We start from the raw sequence: 23261 nt of genomic DNA, 5'->3' as shown, positions 1-23261 counted from the left end.
TTTTACTTAAGCCTCTCTGTGAGCTAAGCTCATTTCTGCTTGGTTATGGTGGAAATCATGGTTGAGTTTTTAAACCTGCATCTGATTGACGATGAGCTATGACGGCTAGCATCGCATACAGCACCCCCCCCTCCTGGAGCATCCTAACCATGACATCCCCATGAAAACAGAGCAGGTTAAAGCAGGCTAAACTCTTCCTGCTGCTCTGCTGCCTTTCTCAGCTTTTAGTTACAACCAGAATGTGTTGATTTCTGTGAAATTATCTTCTGTTTCTGAGGGTTTTCCTTGTGTTCAGGCCCAGGAGAGCTATGAGAAGGCCATGGAGAAGGCTAGGAAAGAGCATGAAAGGAGCAACGTTTCTCCAGCCATTTTCCCTGAGTACCAGCTGTGGGAGGACCACTGGATACGGTAGGAACCCTCCACCAGGAACAGCAGTTCACATGTCCGCTTGCTCTTTAACAGTTAAGATCATCTCCGCTGCTGTTGTTCATCTTTACAGTAAAGTAAAAGTGAAACTACGACTATTCTGCTAGTCGAAAAATTTCTAGATTCCTTTTTTGAATATTTGATTAATAATGGGAGGGAAAAAGGTTCCTAAAAGAATATTTTACACTGAATTTAAACCAAGTAAAGCTAAAAAAAAATCACCCTTTGAGGACTTTAGCATAAAGCATATTAATATATGAAAAAAGTTTTCATCCTTAATGCAAAATGTTTGCTACAGTAACTGCTTTTAGATGGTTTCTTTTTCTGCTAAAGGCATGTTTTAGTGTCTTTACTTAAGTTAGTGATTTATCTATTACTAAATATTTGAATATTATATCTATAATCATTTAATCAGATTGTTTTAAACCTACAGTAAAAATGTCAGTTAATACCAAAGTGACTTGATAACTAGAAGCTGTGTAGATTTAATGTGTCGTTGGTGTTTCTCCACAGCTGTTCCAAAGAGCTAAACCAGTGGGAGTCCTTGACTGAATACGGTCAATCTAAAGGCCACTCAAACCCATATTTAGGGCTTGAATGTGCGTGGAGGGTCTCTAACTGGAGTGCAATGAAGGAGGCTTTGGTGCAGGTGAGGAGATGATCGGATGTATGTTTGAATAATTAGCTGACACCTCTGGAAGGGGGTTAGACAGCAGCACTGAGTGAGCCACTGGCTTTTATTGCAGCTCTAGTTTCTGGTGATGTGTATTAAAGCCTGAGTCTGTATTAATGGAACAGACAGTAACCTGATATCGGGGCTCTTCAACCCCATCATAACCTGACACCTCCTGGGGGAAGAAAACGGAGGGTGGGGGTGTTAATGTGGCAGCCCCATGTTTCCAGGACAAAGTGTGGAGGCGTTGGAGTCTCTGATAGGAGCGACTATAACAAATACTCCTGTTTTCCTCTTCCAAGGAGACTTTGAACCAATCCATCCAGCTGCTCTGGCCTCAGCTGACATCTAATTAAAGCGTTCGGACGGCAGCATCAGCCCCACTAAACCTGCCTATTCAGTCGTCCCCTTATTGTTTATCTCTAGCTTTTCTTGTATTTTTTTCCCTGATTTTACAACTTTCCCTTCGGCCTCCATCTCTTTGTCCCAGGCACAGAGCTCAGACTGTACCAGCTGATATTTATGACAGCTGTGTGCATGAATAATTACCCCAGCATCTGCTGCAGGGTGATTTGTTTTTTACGGCAGAGGAGAGGAGCACAGCCCGCCCAGCGCTCAGAGGCGAGGTCCAAATGTCCCCCGCTTTCAATTAGAGCTGGCCGTTGATAAGGGCGGTCTTGTCTCCGGGATATTCATCACGCCTCACCCCTGGTACCTGCGCTGTGACGGATCACTGTAATTTTCTCCTGGAAAACACACACCTGTGCTTTCTGTCTCTACAATCGCAGCTTTCTCTGATTCATAAAGGCCAAATGGCATCGACCAGGCGAGAGTGGAAGAAAAGCTCATCGGTCGGCTTTAAGTATTTACAATCAAAACCTGGAAAGCGTTGCATAAATTTATCTTGAGAACCACCTCTCTCTCTCTGCTAAAACATTGAGGTTTTTTGTAGTAAAATGGTGAAAAGCTGGAATCCAAACCTAAATAATTTCCTTTAGCACTGAATTAACAATGTTTTAATGTCTGAATGATGCGTACACAGGTGAGCATTTATAGTATTGTTTATCGTTATCATGATAACTTTCTAATAAGTATCACAATTTTGATTTGTCTAAATTATCATAATTAGTGATGAGAAAAAAAACTCAAAAAAATTGGTGAATTTGGATTTCGATTTCTAATATTTACATCCCATTAAGGGATTGGTAAATTCAATGAATATGATTGAATGCGGTTACTACAGATGTTTAGGAAGAAGCCTATTTTAAATTAGTTTTTTTGTGTTTTTTTTTGTGATTGTTGTGCTCTAAATGCTGTGATCCTTTCTTCAGAGGTACAGTTACATAAAAACAACTTCAATGAATGACTGAAGGTGGTTATTATCGTCACTTTCATTGTTATTACTGAAGTACTACAAAATGTTGTGATAACATTTTAAGGCTGCGTCGTTCAGCTCTATTCTATTGATTTATCAAATTGGCTTTAACTTTTTCCTGCCTTGTGTTTTTATTGAAAGCCGTTTCATTCAAATTTAATTACATCACTAAAAATATGTTATTGATGAATATAAATAATTCTATGTCAAAAATGGAGTTTGTTTTTTTTTTACACTTTTATTTTGTAAACCTAATTTACATTATGTTACTGAGATTTTTTTGCCCTGTTTGTCATTTTAAGCTTATTTAAATGAGGGCGAGGTTTTATCGGTATGCCGGATCGCTTCCAACCAGACTGTTAGCAGCTTCTGTTTTCAGATATTGTAAATAAACGGAATAGATAAGAAACATCAGACGCATTCTGCAAAAGGCCGCCTAAAAATTGGTATCGATTCTTTCCTTCTGTGGTTTATTGATTTATAAGCTAGTTCCTGTTTTCCTCTGAATCACTGACCTCTGACCTGCGCCGCCCCACTGATAACACCCTCCTTTCAATAGAAGCACATGAAGTAAGAAGAATCTTAAAATGAAAAACAGATTTAAAAAATAAGTCACTCAAATATGTAAACTAGCTTTACAGAAAGAGCAAATGAAACTCCATTATGAAATAAATAAGGTAATAAATTAATCTTGAAGTAAATTAATACATTTCGAAATAAATAATATAAACTTTTTTTTTTTATATTTATTTAGTTTTACTTCATGGTGACATTCATAGAAAAATAAGAGTAATTTATCAATAGCAGCATTTATTTATTAATACATTTGTTTATATGTTTAATTGTGAATGAAATGGCTCTGTATGTGTTGAGCTGTTGTGTTTTTGTGTTTTTTATATTTGGCAACGGTTTGATCTTGCAGGTGGAGCTGAGCTGTCCGAAGGAGATGGCCTGGAAGGTGAACATGCACCGCGGCTACCTGGCCATCTGCAACCCAGAGGAGCAGCAGCTCAACTACATAGAGAGACTGGTGGAGATGGCTTCCAGCCTGGCCATCCGCGAGTGGAGACGGCTGCCGCACATCGTCTCCCACGTTCACACGCCGCTGCTGCAGGTCAGCCCTTCCTCTGATGATGCGTCTCAGGAGTGGAGTCGTGGTGTGTGGTGAGGAGAGCTGAAGGAGATCCGTACCAGAGATCATCCACAGCCGAGACACCGACACCCGCCTTCATCTTCCTCCAACTGCATTTAGCTATAGAGAAAAGACGATGGATGAAGGCTTTTTAATTCCACTGAAGGAGATTAGAACAGACAGAGCTGGTCTGTGGTGGTGAGGAGAGGAAATAAAAGGATAGTTTGGAGTTTCTGTAATTACTTCTCTGCCATCAGATAGCGTTTGATTAAATACCTGCAGCAGAATTACATTTACATGATGAATGGGACGCTCTGACTGAAGGTGGGCCATCAGCTGATATGAACACATAATTGGGGAAAAATATCAGCTTAATTTATTTTGTTTGGGGAGATTTAATTTCAGTCCAGGTAGGATGATTCACCCCATTTAGTTTAGAAAAACGGATCTGAATACTGGGACTGTGCAGAGGCTGCACATATATTCTGCTCTTTGAATCAAGTCATCTTCCAATGCAATGAATAGATGGATTATCACCCTCACTATCGATTGCAGGGCTCGGCGCTAATATTGACAGATGAGGAGTTCTGATGGGATGATTGATTAGATGTTCGCTCAGCTGCTTTGGGCCAATCAATGGACTCTTCTTTTCAGGGAATGAGACCGAAGCTCCTCACTTATCATTTTCTCATCTCCCCGCTGCAGTTTAGAGCTCATATAAAGGTGGGAGGAGAGAATTTGTTGGAGTTGCATCCAAAATGATGTGGGTCGCACAAAACCAGCGCTGCATTGAGTCTGCAGCTTAAACTGAGCCTCCTTCTCTGTTTGATAAGCATCCAGCAAACAGATCCTCCTGGAATGTTTCACTCGTTTAGTTCTTGGTTACAGATTAATACGTAATTGGGCTAAAATGAAGGTACTGATGACGGATTACCATAGCGACAGCTTTTCTGGACGGTTACGCTTGTTGCTTCTTTGACACCTCTTAATTAATAATCATGGCTTGATGTTTATTAGGTGGAAGGTTTGATTCCCTCATGTTTATGAAGTCATACCCCTCTATTTCTTGATTCATAATTTTTTTCTGTTGAGCCTAAAATCTTTTATAACATTTAAAGTTCCCTCTGCAATAGAATAGGCATCTTCTTTGTCCCTAAATGGGGCAATTCTCAAATAAAAGAAAGGATAATAAAACCTGAAAAACTTCAGTGTTTTATATTAATGTTTGCATGATGAAAGGCATCATATTTTTATTTAAGGTCACTGTAAAGTGAATGGTTTTAAATCCTGATCTGCATTCACCTCCAGGCGGCTCAGCAGATCATCGAGCTGCAGGAAGCTGCTCAGATTAACGCTGGACTTCAGCCCACCAACCTGGGCCGCAACACCAGCCTCCACGACATGAAGACGGTGGTGAAAACCTGGAGGAATCGCCTGCCCATCGTTTCCGACGACCTCTCCCACTGGAGCAGCATATTCATGTGGCGCCAGCACCACTACCAAGGTAAGACAGGCTGCCGTTTCCTCTTTCACACCACGGCAGCAGATATAGCCGCGTCTTTTTCGGAGCTCTGTACGTGTGCTGAAAGATGCCAGGTTAATGTAGACGCCCCCCTCAGACGGCTGCTTGGTTTGGTGAGCTGCAGAATGAAGGGGGTCTTCTCTAAAGGCCACGGTGTGAAGAACCGCCTCAGGGTGTCTGTGCATTTCTAAATGTCAGCTCGCTAAGGCTCACAGGACATCACACACACACACACACACACACCTTTATCATGCTCCACGCTCTGCCCTCTCCAGCAGTGACTTTGAAACCATTCAGAGAGGCAGCCACTGCAAAATGTGATGTCTCAAGCAACTTGAGCTCCACCTCGCTCTGAGGGCTAAAATAATGATGGTGTTGTTGGCAGCAGTGTGCCAATAAAATCCCCCTCATTTATACACCACAGCCTTCAAACCTGAGGTGAAGTAGACTCTGTTGATGAAATTCATCACCATGGTTCATTTGCTCCCCAATACGTTTGCTGCTGGAAGATCTTCTCTCCCTTCGTCACCTGTGAGAGCTGCAAAGAGAAAAAAAAAAAAAAAAACAACGCCCCCTCCTGATCACCATTCTGTCCTTTCTCTGCAGCTATAGTGACGGCGTACGGGACCAACACACAAAATGACCCTAACAACAACGCCATGCTGGGAGTTCACGCCTCGGCTTCGGCCATCATCCAGTATGGAAAAATCGCTCGTAAACAGGTACTGGTTTCTGCTCCATTCATACGTTAATCATCAACGAGGTGTTTATAACTAAAAGTTTGAAGCAGTTAATATCTTCTCCTCAAACTGCATGTCCAATAAATCCAGATTATCCAAACCCAGAGGCTGAACTGAATCCTAGAAACACCAATGTTGTGTTTTTAAACGTGTCCTTTTATTAACATTCAACCAGTTCTCAGCTTTGCTTTAAACAGTTAATAACTTCCTTTTTACAATAAAGTCAAAACTTATTTAGGCAGAAAATGGAGAGAGTCCTGCTTGAAACAAAAACTTTTGTTTTTGTTATTTGATATTTTTTATCACTTGTTTCTCATGGGAAGATAATTTATGCTGCACCACCTCCAGCCTTTTGGAAAATATCAACTGCTGGGAGTTTTTTATTTTTTTTTTATTTTGCAGTTACACCTCTGAGATTTGTCCCAGTTCTTTTCCTGAAGTGATAAAATACCACTCTTAAAACCAAGACTTTATGGTTTAAACAACACGTATAAACAGGACTGAAAAATGTGGCAGGGTTTCTACAGGATCCTAAAGGCTGTAAATTGAATGAACTCAAATGAAGGCAGTATAAGTTAACAAAGAGCTTTTGACAAGGTTGTACATTTTTGTCGCCTCCTCAATATATTCAGAATTTTTCATTGATCGCGACTTTTTGTTTCAAGTTCATGTATCTAAAAATCTGTATTAAATATATAGTTATAAACAGCAGGACCTGAGTTGATGTTAATAGACTCGATTGGTTCTGCTGTGCACTATGCAGGTGGTAGAACTGCCTAATATGTTGAAACTACAGTCATTTTGTGCCTCACTGTAGAGCAATGCAAGTTTTAACAACTTTATAAGTTGAAATGAAATGATTTTAGGAAGCCAACGGACTTAAAATAAGTTTATTAACAGACTAAGTTGAATAAAACAACTCAAATGTTTTTGTTAAAGTTCCATAGGTAATAATGTTTTAATGTTTGGGTTTATGCTGTAAGTTGAACCTAAGAACAGTACGATTCCTACTTTCAAATTTTGTTTTTATATCTAGCAATTAAAGATATTGGCATAGAGCCTATTGGAAAAATTGGAACATTTTCCTTTTTTGGAATTATGTTTTCATTCAAGCTTTAGTATGCAATAGTTTTATTACACTATTACTATGTGCTAACATTCTGTAATCCAATGTATTGCAACTGTTGTTGCAATACATTGGATTACTCCTTCTCTTGTCAAAGTCTCAACAAGTTCCTTCTCTTTAAAGTTAAGTTTTTCCTTAAGTTATTTAAGTAATGTTTAATTATTACACAAATAAGTCAGACTAATTATAGAATTAAATGTACTTTAAAAAACAAGATAAACGCACTTTGCTCAACACATTTGAGTTGGCAGATTTTTACAACATACTGAACATGAAGTATTCAGTTAAACTAATTGCTCTTAACATTTGAGGCCAATTTATGCTTCTGACGCATAGCCTCTGTAACCATCAAATCTGTCTCTGTGCGCAAGCACGCCCCCACGCAGAGGTTCTGCAACCGTCGTCACGCACCTCAAAAACAAACAAAAAGTGGCTGTGATTGGTCCTTGGTATGCCTTTCTGGCTCTCTGTGTGGTCGTCCTTCTCAATTCGGTGCCGAGGCGAGCCATTTTAAAAAATCTAGGGAAGATAAAAACTCCCACCATCAAAGTTCTCATGACCATCCACCGAAGTTCTCGCAAGTTTTCGAAAAGGCTCCCCCTTGCGCTTTGGCGGGAAACTACTGTGCGTCCGTAGAAATTCCAGACCAACGGTGCAGAAGCATACCAGCAGAACTGGTTCGCGACCAGACGCAAAGGACATTTGATGTGTGCGGTTGGAGAAGTATAATCTGCCCTTAAGAGTTGTAGTGCTTGACGACCCAGCATTTAAAGAATGGCTGGATTTAAAGACGGGTTATGAAGACCGATGGAAAACTTTTTGCAAAAATCTGCCATGGGCAGTGTTACCAAATCATACTGAGAAAATATGTGCTAAACTTATTCACAGACTCTGACATGGCCAAAAGTTTTCCATGTGTGAGGAGGTCTTAGTGAAGACAGGTTTGGTTTTGTATTGGTAGTAAAAATATTTTAGAGGTAGTATCTGTTCATAACAGCTTAATAATAACAGCTTTCAACTGCTGAGCGACCTGCAGATTCATAGAATAGATGGTAGAAGTCGTCAACTAATCTGGATTTAAGATTAACTGCTTCTAACCTCTTAACTCTGGACTGTCCCTCTAAGTTTCTACGTTTGTGGTCTGTGGTTTTGATCGCTTTGTGTCCTGCTGGTTCCTCAGGGGTTGGTGAACGTGTCTCTGGACATTCTGAGTCGAATCCACACCATCCCTTCGGTTCCCATTGTGGACTGCTTCCAGAAGATCAGGCAGCAGGTCAAATGTTACCTGCAGCTGGCTGCTGTCATGGGCAAGAATGAATGCATGCAGGTAACTGTCCTACACGTCAAAATGTCCTCCGCTGAAGCAAACAGCAGAGGAAAGAGCGAAAACACACATTTTCTGGTCCTCTGGTCCAAAACTCATCATTCCTCTACTTCATCCTTCAGCTTTTCATGCCAAAGAACATTTCATAAGTCTCTAAGCTGTTGAGGCGTTCATTTTAGTCTTCCTTTCTACATTGTTGTGAGAAAAATAAGAGCCTGGATGGCCTGAAGAGACGGGATGCAGCAGAGAGAGCAGCTCCAGAGGATGTTCTTAAGCCCACAGAGGGCTCTGATTAATAGAAGCTGTTCAGCACACCACAAGTCATTAAAAGTGCCAGTAGACGTTGTTCTCTCTCTTCTCTGGTTCTCTGCGTTTCTTCGCTCGTTTGTCACAGCAGTACATAGGAGACACCTAATCAGAGACTGGCCGTAATGGAAGTTTAGCTTCCTTACCACCTTCCTCGTTGTTTCTTAATGAACAGTGAGCTGTTTGCTTCTCCTGTCTTATCTAAAGCTGAATAATGGGCTTTCTCTTAGAAACGTTTTTTCCTCCTGTAGTTTTTGTTCTAAGTTGTTCTGGATTTCACAGGGTTTGGAGGTGATCGAGTCGACCAACCTGAAGTATTTCACCAAGGAGATGACTGCGGAGTTCTACGCACTCAAGGGGATGTTCTTGGCACAGATCAACAAGTACGTCATCCTGCTCTTCTTGTTTTAATTCCCCCCCCTAAACTTGACGACCTCTGTCGTCATCTGTGCTGCTATAACTTCAGGCTCAATCTGCAGTGCAGCAGCACTTCCTGTTGCTGCTTAGAGCGCAGCACGCTGACAGAATGTGGTAACAAAAAAATAAATCCCAGCAATAAGGACCCCAGCAGGGACAACCTAAAACATTAGTAAAAACTCCTGCTTAGTGTTCTGATCCCAACTTCCTGTTCAGCTTCTGATGAAATTTCCCTCTCTGTTAGATTTCCCTGCAGAAATTAAACCAGGAAACTATAACATGTGTTTCTATCACTTCATATAACAGAAATCCCTCCTACGTCCATGGTTATATTAAACTAAAGAGTTCAGAGGAAGGGTACATTCCTTCAAATCTGTTGATAAGCGTTTATGGGGGTTTTTTTTTTTTTGGTCATAAACTGACAATAAGCATGTTTAACTCTATAACACTAACCTATAAACATTCCAGGCAGGTAGCCTGTGCATGATGGCTTTAGTGGCCTAGTCAAAGTACCAGGATCTTCTCCCTGATTGCAGGCTTTGCTGTTTAATAAACTGGTTACTTTGCAAAACTCCTCCCCCGCCTGTGCACCCATCATCTTTGACACGACATGGGGGTCCTCAGGGGTGAAAGACAAATTGATGCAGGGTTATTAAATCTAAATGCTGCTCAGTAATTAACTGGAGGCAATTTACTGGAATTTCTGGGATCAGCAGAACTTTCCCTCCACCTCAGTAGGGTTTATTGCAATCATTAAGTTTTCTTCACGCCAGAGGAGAATTAGCAGCAGAGTGGTGGTTAGAGGCTGTGGGTGTGTGTGTGTTCAGGGATCATTCAATTAAAAGGGTGTCAGTCTGCTGGGTGCTGCTGCTCCTGTTGAGCCAGGTAGTAGAAAATGTTAATGTCCTCCAACACTGCCAACGAGGCTGAGGAGACCCATTAAGAAACGCTGGAGGTTCTGAATCCCACAGCAATCAGGCTTCCATTTTTTAATCACATGCCAAAATGCCTCGCATAATACTTTACTTTAATTGATTGGTTTTGGGAGACATTCTGGAAATCCTAGAGATGATTTTTATTTTTTATTTTTTTATTTATAACTGGCTGGAATGCTTTTTCTGACTGAAGGGAGTGTTCCAGTTCCTCATGCAGGTTATTTAAAATCCAGGGCCGAGCTGTAGGTGAAGAAGTTTTGGACTGTGGTGTCATGAAATCAGAAGAAGGGGGGAATATACTAGCATCCTGCAGCTCTTCAGCTGTTTCTCACGCTATTGTTCCTCAATACTTCGTTTTCATAGTAAAATAAATTATTTCAGATTTGAATAAATTCTTCCAAAAGCGATACTGTTTTATTACATATAGTTAATAAAAGGAGAATGAATGTAGCCGCAGCTGTGTCTAGAGAGGCACCCGTCAGACTCATTTCATCACTCCCTTATTATGATACTGACTTATTAGTTTCTCTATCTGTATCTTAAATGATCAAAATCCAAATATATATATAATCTATTTCTTTTATTTTCCAGGTAAATGATCCAAAAGTTTTGTCTGAAGCAAATCCAGGTTCCAGAGTTTCTTCTATCTGCGTTGTTCATAAAATCCTTCAGGGATCATTTAGCCTGTTAGAAAACAGCTCTAAACTAAAAATATAGAACTGCACAACATAAGAAGTATTTTTTATTCTGCAATCACAAAAAAAAAAAACTTCTTCATCCAAACCAGGATGAAAGAAAAAATAATTAAGGGTTTAAATAAATAAAAAAAATACATTTTCTCTCTTGCAATTAATGTAATCATATTCTCCATATTAAGTACCCTTTGCCTTCCTTACATCCAGCTCCTCATCCTCTACTAGTACGCCGATAAGCTCCGCCGTCTCTGACTCTCCTTTTCTCTTCCTGTAGGTCTGAGGAGGCCAACAAGGCCTTTTCAGCAGCTGTTCAGATGCACGATGTCCTGGTGAAGGCCTGGGCCATGTGGGGGGATTACCTGGAGAACATTTTTGTCAAAGATCGTCAGCTCCACCTGGGTGTTTCTGCCATTACCTGTTACCTGCACGCCTGCCGCCACCAAAACGAGAGCAAGTCTCGAAAGTATCTGGCAAAGGTGAGTCCTAAAAGCTGACTTGTAGCAAGGTTTTCATATTTTAACCTTGAATTTGTCTAAAATCAGGATATTTTGTATTTTTACACCTTTAATGTCTGCAAGGTTTGAGGTTTGACTTGGAGCCAAAGTAGAAACTCTGATAGCAACAAATTGCTGCTTTTGGGGTGAGCTCAGAAACTAGAATATGATTTCCTGCTAAAGGCCGCAGCAGCAACAGAGCGCTTCAAGGGGAAAATTCATAGCACCCCCAAAGAAAAATTTAGAAATTTAGAAACTTACTTTATCATCAAAGTTTATCCTTGAACAGGTGTTTTTTTTTTTTTTTTTTACATTTTCATCTCAAAAAAACAGCCCCAATTCAAAATGTAATCTTAAATATTGTTATTTATATCTTTAGCTTTTATTATTTAACTTTTTTTATGATTTGAATTTTCCAAATATGATGCCTAACCCGAAATTACTATTTTCAAACATTAAACACAAACAAAATGACTTTAAGAACCCCTCCCTCTTGCCCTTCTTGTTTCTGCCCGTCGTGCTTTCCTGGTTGGAGGGCTTTGAGGAAGCTAGGAGCGACTTTGTGCACTGCTGTTGGATGCTTATATCGGCTACATTCTGAATATTTGACTTTGGCATCACAATTTCCGAGCCATTTGGGTTTTTTTTTGTATTTTCTGTCATTTTTAGCATTATTTCATGTGTGATCAGCGGTCCTGTAATTCCAAACTATTTCTATCATAAGAAGAAACAAACATAAGAAGAAACAAACATGGCAGCACCTGTAGGCAGCGGCCTGATACAGCTCTCGACTTGAAAACTCTAATCATGTCACTGACTCCGCATCACACTGATCACACCAAACCAAAGTTCTGCATATTTGCACCTTACATTTTTAATGCTCTGAACTTCCATATCAGTGCGTTTTTGGCACCATGTTTTTTTTTCTCTCTTCCTGTTGCACTTCAAGAAATGGAAATGTTCTGAAAGCTGTACAAAAGGAAATCTTTTGTACAGCTTAGAAAACAATAAAAGTTGTCTAAGTCATAAGATTCAGATGCAGCATTCTCAACTGTTTTATAACTTGAAAAATATCCCACAGGGATATTTGGTGCAGTAATTCAAGTTTTCCATGATACATTTATCCTAAATCAGGCATATTTGTGCTTTTATTTCCAGTCGATGATTTCTAAGTACTGTTATTTTAATTTGCCTCAAATTTGATTTTTTTGGGGTAAAATTTGTTTTTTCCCTACTCAGTAATATACAACACTTTGCTTAATTTCTACAATATCCAATAAAAAAATTAGAGAGAAAATCAATTAGGGCATGTAATTAAACAAATGATTACAGGTAGTTTCATATTGGTTAATAATTTTCTTATTAATAACCTTTCATCTACTTCTCCAGACTTAACTGAAATTTACTGGATTTTGTTTTCCCCAATATGGAAAAATAAAATGCTCTATACATGTGTTATAATATGTTTGAATTAAGAAGCAGAACATCACATATTTATTATTTACCATATTGGTAATTTTTCAGATGTTAGTTGTCTTTGTTTGCTTCTGTATGCATTGAAAAATGTAGGAAGGACAGGGTTTCCTCCGGTCATTAAAAATCATTAAAAGTCATTAAATTATTACTTTTTTAATTAAGGCCTTAATTGGCATCAAAATTAATTACATTTGATTATTGTGGCATTTAAAATGCTTTATTTATAAAAAAAAAAAAAAAAGAGTTTATAAAAAAAAAATTCGGTTGATTGTTAAACTCGATAATGGGAAAATTCAAATTTCAACAAAAGTGACTGGAAAACGAGGAATTCGGGACATGGCTGCAGCCTGTCGATGGTAAAGATGACGAAGGATTTTACCGTGCTGTATATGTGTCATGGGTACTTGTTGATGGCATTAAAATTATTTTTTAGAGCATTAAAAAAGCATTAAAAAACATTCAATTGAGAGTTACTCATTCCTGTACAAACCCTGGAAGGAAGGATGATTCATAGCATCCTCAGTTCAATGATTAGTCCGCCTTTAGCACCACTACAGCGCAGCGGGCTGTACGTGGCGCATGCCGACCACTGTCAGCTTCAATGACTGCTAGTTACATCCAAAAGTAGCGGGCTACCACACTGTATTAGAAACTCTTTGTTGATAAATGTGGACTTGGCCTGAGTCAATAAAGAAAAGGTGAGGAGGCGAGGGGGTTAAGGCATCCATCCCACCTCAGTCTAGCTTTCCTCATGACAGGGATAGCGGAGTTGTTGCTGCTTGCTCCTCCTCACTCTTGTTTCTCTTCAGGTACTTTGGCTGCTCAGCTTTGATGATAAGAACACACTGGCAGACGCTGTGGACAAATACTGTATTGGAGTGCCGCCTCTTCAGTGGCTGGCCTGGATTCCCCAGCTTCTGACCTGCTTGGTCGGATCTGAGGGAAAACCTCTGCTCAACCTCATCAGCCAGGTAAGTTCCTCTGCTTCATAGGCACAGACACCATAGAGCTCCATTACTGTTGCTCATATTCATCATTTCTCAGCTTGTGTCATTGATTCAGGACGGCACATCTGGCGCTGTGCAGGCGTCAGTCCTCACACACATCTGTCTGTCTAATCATTATAAATCTGCTGCCTTTAAACTAAAGCTTTTGTTTGTCCTGCTTCTATTTCTTAAATTACTTCACTGCAATCTCTTGGCTTTCATCACTCTGGTGAATTGGCTTTTAAATTATTTGTATAAGAAATGATTATAAAGTTAATATTGCGCACCTCCGCACTGCGGGAACAGAGCTAGTAATTAAAGCCAGGACTAATTTGCTTTGCCTAATGGAGTATTATTTCCGCACAATTTGAGGAGGGTGATCTTCAAAGAGAGGCGTTCTATGAAGACCAGCCCTCCTCCCAGCAGAGCTGGAATATTTGGAGGAGGAACGGATCGGTACCTGTCAGCTGGAGCTTCAGCTCGTCCTTTGTTTTTATTTCATTTATATCAATTCTGAGGAGCCTTTCTGTTTTTCTGTTTCTAGTAAATAATTCATATTCAAATCTTCTTTAAATAAACATTTTCATTTGTTGAATATGTTTCTTTTTCTTTGCATACTGTTAAAAATATCTTGTATCCTGCATATATTTGCACATTATTTTTTCTTTGTAAATAACTGTCTTATTTAATTTTATACTTTTTATGATAGAAGATCAAAAATAACAGGTAATAATCTTCAAAATAATCATTTTGGCAAGAATTTGTTTTCTTTTTGAGAAGTTTTAAAAAAGTTCACTGTTTTGGCTGCAGGTTTTAGATCTATAGATATATGACCTAGATCCCTGCATACAGTCAAAGCCCAAAAGTCATTTTGTTTACCTTCGTATCTGGAAGCTGATTGGATGTTCCTGTTCTCTAACTCCTCCCCTCCGGTGGCCGTCTAACAGCTGAAGGGGAAAGGTGAACGCCTTATCCTCCATGTAGAGAATAAAAGGCATTCTGATTCATGACGTTCTTTATCGCTCCTGCTCGCCTGAATTATTTAGAGTTTCTCTGCGGCAGAGAGGTGTTTAAAAAAACGTATTTTGAAATATTGATGAAGGTGAGGAGAGGAGCGCCTGGGGGCAAGCGGGGAGATGAATCAGAAGTTAGTTGAGAATCTCAGCACCTCCAGCTTGTCTACATCGCCCTCCTCCCCTCTGCCTACATCATCTTCCAAAAAACACTAAGACGTTTCTTATCTTCCCATTAGCGTGATGATCTCTGGTGCCTCCTCTTCCTCCTGTCCTCTTTCATCATTAATGAAGCCGTTAGCCGCCACTTAATACAACATTTTTTTCACTCATTTCCAGCTTCTATTTTTTTGCTCTTCTAAATTCCTTCCCTCTTCTCTTCATTTTAACTCTTAATAGGCGGACATTTAAAAAACATATATTTAGCTTAGATTTAGTTGGCCAAGTGGTGCTGTTAAACAGCTCGTGGTTAACTCTGGATGATCGGTTTTCTCTCTCTCTCCATAAGCCTCCATCTCACCTCTGTTTGCCTCCTTCTCTCCTTTAAGGGCAGATTAGACTTCTGCAATCGCACACATCAAATGTCCCTTGCGTCTGGTCGTGAACTAGTTTTGCTGCTATGCTTCTGCACCATCGGTCTGGAATTTCTAGGGACGCACAGCAGTTTCCTACAAAAGCGCAAGGGAGAGCCTTTTCGAGAACTCTCTTCCGAACCTCCTCGATTAACCTTTCGTCGTAGTTGTTCCTGAGTTTTTAAAAATGGCGCACCCCGGCACCGAGTCGAGAAGGACAACCACACAGACAGCCGGAAAGGCATACTAAGGACCAATCACAGCTGCTTTTTGTCTCCGCACCTCCGCTTGAGGTCTGCGCAGGTTTGCGACCGTCTGTTGCGTAGTCAGGATTTTTTTGAGGTGCGCAACGACGGTTGAAGAACCTCTGCGTGGGGGGCATGGTCGTGCACAGAGACAGACTTGACGGTTGCAGAGGCTAAGCTTCAGGAGCATAATTTGGCCTTTAGAGGACCTAACTGGACTCTCTGAAATGTGATCTTTGACCCTCTTTTATCTGCTAGGTGGGACGAGTTTATCCACAGGCTGTCTACTTCCCCATCCGCACCCTCTACCTGACGCTTAAGATTGAGCAGAGAGAGCGCTACAAAAGCGGTAAGAGCACGAGTTCTGTGGTTCATGTTTGCTTTCAAGATTTCATGCATCTACAATTTTTCTTAAACTGTTAAGAGCTCAGAATTGCTGGCTGGTGCTGAATAAAGAGCAGTGATCGGTGCAGAGGATGTAGCCAGAGCTACAGTAGTATGGGTTCGTTATATGTTAGAATGGCCTAGTCAAAGTCCAAATCTAAATCCAGGACTTAAAAAATGTTTTCTGACTGAGCTGGAGATGTTTTTCTAAAAAGAGGGATAGAACCTAATAGTTTGAAGCCGGGTTAATCCAAGTCCTTCCTCCAGGAAGGTGAACACTGATCCACTCCGCACTTTTCAGATTGTTATTTCAATAAATCAGACAGCATGGCTCTGTCTCCTTCCATCGTGTTACTTTGTGTTACTCTGTATTAAAATTGGAAGTTTGGTCATAAAGAGACAGAAACAAGTTGGAGGAAACCAAACCATACCCCTTTATTTATAAAGCTGTTTTAAAATAACAAAAGGTCATCAAAGCGCTGTACATCCAATAACACACAGAAAAAATCCAATAGATATGCAAAATGCAACCTAAAATAGAGATTAAGAGTATAGAAAACTGTTAAATTAGTTCAAATTAAAAATAATGAATATGATTAAATTTAAAAGTAATTAAAATGGAAAATAAAAAATGAAATAAAATAAAAATAGGGTCAAATTCTCAGGATGTACTAAAAGCCTCAGAACAGGAGGATCTCTGATATTTCTTTAGAACTTCATCTTCTGATTCCTATTTCCCGTTTTGGTCCTCAGATTCTTCTGGTCAGCAGCAGCCCAGTTCTGTGGGGGCACAGCCCCACTCGGGGGGGACCGACCCGGGTCCCATTCGGGCCACCGCCCCGATGTGGCGCTGCAGTCGGATCATGCACATGCAGCGGGAGCTGCACCCGACCCTGCTGTCCTCGCTGGAGGGCATTGTGGACCAGATGGTCTGGTTCAGAGAGAACTGGCATGAAGAGGTGAGAAGAACAAGGAGCCGAAGACGATCACGATAAACTGATTCATTGTTTGTTATATTAACAGCTTTGACTGAAGATGATAAACGATAACCTTCAGTGGGAGGATTGTCCCAAACCTGGAACAGTTTGAGTTGTGCAGATCTATAGAGGAGAGACTGAGGGATGTGATGGATGGGTGCAGGGAGCATGTAGGATAGCTGGGGAGTTATGGCTGGAAGGTTGCTGCTTTGAGTTTTTATCTGCATGATTAACCCAGAATCGGGAGCTGAGGCGACTCAGCAGCAGCAGGCCCTGCAGAAACTTTCCCCTGTTTTTTTAGCTCCTTCCTCCTCCTCCTCATTCTGGATAGATAATCAGTGCTGCATCCGTCCTCCTGGATCGTTTTAATGTCTTTATCCACAGCTTGCAGTCTGATAAGGATCTGACCCCCCCCTCCCTCCTCCTCTGCAGGTCTTAAGGCAGCTCCAGCAGGGCCTGGCTAAGTGCTACTCTGTAGCCTTTGAGAAGAGCGGCGCCGTGTCCGATGCCAAGATCACCCCACACACCCTCAACTTTGTCAAGAAGCTGGTGAGCACCTTTGGTGTGGGCCTGGAGAACGTCTCCAACGTTTCCACCATGTTCTCCAGCGCTGCCTCTGAGTCGCTGGCCCGGCGGGCCCAGGCCACAGCTCAGGACCCCGTCTTCCAGAAGATGAAGGGCCAGTTCACAACAGGTTGGGTTAATTCCAGTTTTCATGTCACCTTGCCAAAGTATTGTGTTTTTCACACGCTTTTTCACACGCTAACAGATATGAGTTGAAATGCAGCTTCTCATAGGAAACCTCTTTACCAATCAGGTCTCGTCTGGAGAAAATTTATTCCCCACGATGTTTGTTGGTATTGGAGTAAAAAGATCTGAATACAGATTCACATTTGAGTTTTATTACCTTCATTCATCTTAACAGTTGAACATCTTCCATCACTGGCTCCATCCTCCCATCTAATCCGACAGCCTTCCCTAAATCTGCATCCAATTTAAAACTTTTTGAACAAATGACTCAATTTGAAGCAGATCTACTAAAACCAAGTTTGATGCTCAAACAGGAACGTCTCCTTTGATTTCTCTTCATTCGATTGCTTTCTTTTCTCAAACCTGTTCTTTGTTTTCCTGCTTTTCTTTTCGGTGAGCTGAGATGATTGTGAGCAAAAACACTTCATTCCAGTGATCCCAGATATGTCGTCAGTAGCGCATTAACACATCAAAGCCCCATTTCTGTGATATTCCTGTTATTGCTTGCAGCCATCTTGGCCTGCATGTTGCGATTTATGTGCAAGCTGCGGACTCCAACAGGGCAGGTGCAGTTTTAATGGAGCCAAGGGCCCCCTTTGAGGCATTTTTCTCCAAACAATCATCCCCCTGTTTTTGTTGGCCCATGTGTGCTTTTCTACACTACATGAGGGAGTTGAACCACGGTTTCCTGGACCCAGTTTAAACAATCTCCATCTGAAACACTCATTGGCTTTAAGCTTTCGCCTCTTCTCCTCGGGCTGACTGCTGGTGTAAGGTTTCTGAATGTAAAACGCTCCACCTGTGTTCTGTTTCTCTTAATAAGGAGAGAACTTTGTCCTCAAGGGTTCTGCAGACAGAGTAATAATAAGAACTGGGATCCATGAGGACCATTAGCATGCAAAAGCTAAGAAACGGCAGATAGGCTGAACTGAATGACACCAAACGAGAGAGAGGCATTTCTATTGATGAATCTAACCAGATGCTGCGGTGCCAGCTTTGCAGCCGGGCGTCACCGGGGTGCCTTCAGACCGTCCCGGTGCAGCCGTCCCCATGGCGGCGCGGGAGGCGGGCCGGCACCGTCAGAAAACCGCACGGACCTTCCAGAGCGGAACAAACAGGTTTTAGTGAGCAGCCAGGCTCACATTCCCTGCACCGCGTTAGCGGCTCGCTCGCTTTCACTGGGTTTGTGGGCTGGAAAATACGGGTTTATGTGAGCAGATATAACATTTGGCAGCAGGGAGGCATTCAAATCTAATTACGGAGAATGCTATTTGCACGACTTACTGTTTTAGCAGCGGATCAGATCCAGACACTTTGGTCACAGAAGCTTTTTATGAACGAGGTGATGCTATTTGGCTGCTTACTGGTTTATCTGTGGAGGCTGTGCTGCATCTTTAAATGAATATAGGTCACCTTTAACAGTCTGTTTTCAGACAGAAGTTTTAGATTTTAACCCTCAGACTCAGTCATCTGTTCATTTTTCTCTAAGTTTTAAATCAAAGCCATGTTATGTGATTTCACTCTGTGCGACATGACAGACAGCCCTCCTCCATCGTCCATCAGAAATACGGAGGAGGTCTAATTTTGAAGTAGGAATAAATTGAGTGTTTTTCAAAAAGAAAAATGAATGATTGGATCAGAGAAGTGGACAGTCTGTGACTGAGTCGGTCTTCCAGCTGCTGTGACCTCTAACCTCTTCCAGCTCAGCTCTGCAGTAAAGCACACAAGTGAAGTCCAAGGTAGCCTATAAGAGATCAGATCCCCTCCTCCTCTCTCTCTCTCTCAGGAGTTAATATGACACTGATTTCATCTGCTGCTTTCGCCTTTAAGGCAGAGTTTTATTTACCTTTAATCAATGTTTGAATTATATATCTCCTCACAGATTTGAAATGGCAGGGCTGCTTCTTGCGTTTTCTATTTGCCAGCATTTATAGACTGCTATGGCTGCTCGGCTGCAATTTCCTCAGACCTGTTTCAATTTTACTTCCCCTTTGGAGGCAGGTGAATTGCTACTGGACTGTTGGCGAAATGGGGCCACTCGGGAAAGAACATTGCCTGTTTTAAAGGGCTTATTTAAAGTATTAGGAGCTCTGTCTCTGGCAAAGATTGCAGAGGTTTGAAGACCTTTCGGTTTCATGGATTCTCTAAAACAAGCACGGCGGCAGAGATACTAAAACAAAAGACTGTGCCAGTCTGTGCTGAGGTGCTTCTGCTATGATGTCTAAAGGTTTTTTTCTTTAAAAACACCTTATTGTTTTATTTATAATGGGAAACAAGTTGTGACTGAAAGAGGAAATTCATTTTAAAAGCTTTATTTTAACCTTCTGGTTAGGAAACAGTGTCAGGATTAATGCTGGGACCTTAAATCAGAGACCAGAAGTTTCATTAAATGCAAATTTATGGAACTGCCATCAACTTCAGGTCTCTCTTATGATTTTAGATAATTAAAGCCAACAAATACATTTTTGCAAGTAGCTCATTAAACTCAGATTTTATCTGAAGGTAAATCAATTATTTTATTTAATAGAAGGTTGTGACTCATTAGCAGAGGTCTGAATGTGTTTTTTACCCCATAAAACGCAGCCGCAGGTTGAACAGAGACATCAGTGATTTAACCTGATACGTGGCAAAAAAAGATGAGAGAGGAGCACTTTATATTACTAAACGTGCTAAATTGATGGATAGAGCAGAGAAAATAAGAGATTTTTTTCTCTTAGCAGATGTTTATTTATGGGAGGGGCTAAGATCAACATTTTTAGAGTCAGGTAAACCAACGATAGGCCAAGATAGTAGCAGGCTATCACCCTAATTTAAAGTTTGCATGCAAGATTTTTATATTTAGGATCTGTTGAGGACACCCTGAACTTAACCGCAGTATATTACGCAATGCATGCATGAATCAAATATTTGTAATTCATCCTGCATAACTTCGTCCTACATAAATAACCATCCTGTTGTCCTGTTTCAACATTAATAAATGGATGTATTTAGCAACTCAACGATGTTACAAAGTGGTTAGTTTACTGCGTGCAGCATGTGGTGTTTTTATGTTAGCTAAATTTTTTTTAGAGCTATAAAGTCAGTTGCTGTTGTGAATGTTAAAAGCAGCTGAGGAGGTCAGTGACAGATGTGATGCAGAGGGACAGGATAATGCCATTCCTAGCAAAAGGGAAAACGGGAGAAACAAAAACAGGAACCACCAAGCAGATCTGATCCAGTTTCGGTGTTCAGGACAGAGGCTGCAGCAGGTCTGTGCCTAAAGTCGCTTCGAACCTCTTGAGATTTTATGGACTGCAGGTATTGGCTTTTTGACAAATAGAAATGGGCTGAAAATGATTGTTTCATAGCATTACTTTGCTTTTTTGTTTCTTAGTATTTGCTACGTTTCCACCTGCGTCTGCCTTGCGATTAAATAAAGGCCTCTTTAAATTGAGCCCAGCCCCTTGAATCAAACCTTCACAGCAAAACTAGTCCTGCTCTAAGAATATTTACAGAACAAAAAAAAATAATTTAAGCTGTTTAATACTTTATATTAATTTTTTTTTTATTAGACAGGGCTGAGAGATATTTAATAGCGCAGCAATGAGTGAATGATTAGAATAGTCTCCAGCCACCTGTGCTGAGATCCTCGTTCGTATCACCCTGGAACTGCAAGTTCATGGACCAAAAGTGGCCCCTGAACCACACTTTGGACTTCACTCTCTGAAATGCTTTAAAAACAGGAAAGGAAACCATTTCTACACTTTCTAATTTTCAGAGTGAGTCCAAGTCTTTCTAAGGATGAGAACTTCCTCGGTCTGCATGAACATCCCTTTCCAAGTTTATATCAGAGTCATCAAGTACTTTCTTTGTCCAATATTAAATCATTTAAATGCCCAATCCAAACAGATTAAAAGCAGTTTTTTTTTTTTTTTTTTTTTTTTTTTTTTTTTTTTTTTTTGGTATAACTTTTTCTTCAGAAGGATTCAGTAACGGCAAACGTTTTGTTGAGCTCCCTGTTCTTACGCCTGTTCCACTTTCCTCCTATCAGACTTTGACTTCAGCGTTCCCGGCTCCATGAAGCTGCACAACCTGATCTCCAAGCTAAAGAAATGGATCAAGATCTTGGAGGCTAAAACCAAGCAGCTCCCCAAGTTCTTCCTCATTGAAGAAAAGTGCAGATTCCTCAGCAACTTTTCAGCACAAACTGCTGAAGTGGAGATCCCTGGAGAGTTCCTGATGCCCAAACCCACACACTACTACATCAAGATCGCCAGGTAAGACATCATGTAGCTGAAGAATGCTACGGAAATTACATTTACAGTTCAGCCTTTTGCTCTGGAATATTTGGTTTGATAGAACCCTCCTTTCTTCATCTCTCTGCAGATTTATGCCCAGAGTGGAGATAGTTCAGAAACACAACACAGCAGCACGCCGTCTCTACATCCGAGGCCACAACGGTAAAATCTACCCGTACCTGGTGATGAACGATGCCTGCCTGACCGAATCACGCAGAGAGGAGAGGGTCCTCCAGCTCCTGCGCCTCCTGAACCCGTGTCTAGAGAAGAGGAAGGAGACCACCAAGAGGCACCTCTTCTTCACCGGTATGATCTCCAATTTTATTCTCCTGGTTCTGAAATGTCTCTTGGACACCTGGTGTTGGTTTAAAGGGGCTTTCTCCAAATGTTTGCTTGTTTTTTATGCAACCTTTGGTCTCCTAAGAAGGGGGGATTTAAAATGGGAGATGATTCCGTTAATTGTTCACTGGTTCTCACACCGCTCTCCCCCCTGTCTCCTCCTCCCAGTACCACGGGTGGTTGCAGTGTCTCCTCAAATGCGGCTGGTGGAGGACAACCCGTCCTCGCTGTCGCTTGTGGAAATCTATAAACAGCGCTGTGCCAAGAAGGGCATCGAGCACGATAATCCCATCTCCCGGTACTATGATCGGCTGGCGACCGTTCAGGCCAGAGGAACGCAGGCGAGCCACCAGGTACAGAACCAGGGGAGACTGCATACATCAGAGGTTTATATGCTTTGTTAATTTGGATCAGATCTTCAGTTGAAATTGACTCATTCTGCAACATGAATAAATAACAGCTAGGGCCGCTGTCCTGCAGGCTTTAGAGGATTCCCTCTGTCCCTCTAGCTGTGCTACAGCATGAAAACCTCTAAACTCTGCAGGACGGGCCCACATGGACCGACGTTGATGACAATCTGATTCTCTTAAAGAAGAGAAACCCTGTTGTTGCATCATCATCTATCCATGAGAACAGTGTAGAGAGGATTTTCATTTGATCAGATGGGGGTTTGACACATCATGTCTCGTGTCCAGGTTCTGAGGGACATCCTGAAAGAGGTGCAGGGCAACATGGTTCCCCGCAGCATGCTGAAGGAGTGGGCCCTCCACACCTTCCCCAACGCCACCGACTACTGGACCTTCCGCAAGATGTTCACCATTCAGCTGGCTCTCATCGGCCTGGCTGAGTTTATGCTCCATCTGAACAGGCTGAACCCTGAGATGCTGCAGATAGCTCAGGTAGGACACCAACACCTGTGAACACGCAGCATGTCCGAGTGTCCTCCAAGGACACGACGGATCCATCTGACAGCAGCTAATTTACCAGATATACACACTCGTAGACGCATTAAGAGATCTCCATTACCGCCTCCATAACGGCCGGATGAGTTACAACTCTCCCCCATGACATTCACGC

General features: G+C 41.3%; 1 protein-coding gene across 3 annotated transcripts in view; it reads left to right on the top strand.

Annotated features, from left to right (window-relative positions):
- The window catches only part of LOC119776025 (transformation/transcription domain-associated protein), a 72186-nt gene that overhangs the window by 46348 nt on the left and 2577 nt on the right, over positions 1-23261 (top strand). For all 3 annotated transcript variants that reach the window (XM_038274229.1, XM_038274231.1, XM_038274228.1), the window contains 16 exons: positions 296-408; positions 940-1075; positions 3397-3588; positions 4915-5110; positions 5735-5850; positions 8175-8321; positions 8907-9007; positions 10946-11147; positions 13451-13612; positions 15716-15806; positions 16595-16800; positions 17251-17512; positions 21599-21824; positions 21934-22151; positions 22353-22537; positions 22880-23083. In XM_038274229.1, coding sequence (XP_038130157.1) covers positions 296-408; positions 940-1075; positions 3397-3588; positions 4915-5110; positions 5735-5850; positions 8175-8321; positions 8907-9007; positions 10946-11147; positions 13451-13612; positions 15716-15806; positions 16595-16800; positions 17251-17512; positions 21599-21824; positions 21934-22151; positions 22353-22537; positions 22880-23083 — 2757 coding nt within the window. The remainder of the gene's footprint in view (positions 1-295; positions 409-939; positions 1076-3396; positions 3589-4914; positions 5111-5734; positions 5851-8174; positions 8322-8906; positions 9008-10945; positions 11148-13450; positions 13613-15715; positions 15807-16594; positions 16801-17250; positions 17513-21598; positions 21825-21933; positions 22152-22352; positions 22538-22879; positions 23084-23261) is intronic.

Source organism: Cyprinodon tularosa, unplaced genomic scaffold, assembly GCF_016077235.1.
Source record: "Cyprinodon tularosa strain WSP-4 unplaced genomic scaffold, ASM1607723v1 ctg90, whole genome shotgun sequence".
Lineage (NCBI taxonomy): Eukaryota > Metazoa > Chordata > Actinopteri > Cyprinodontiformes > Cyprinodontidae > Cyprinodon > Cyprinodon tularosa.
The sequence above is the reverse complement of the archived record's forward strand: the minus strand, read 5'-3'. Positions and strand labels throughout refer to the sequence as shown.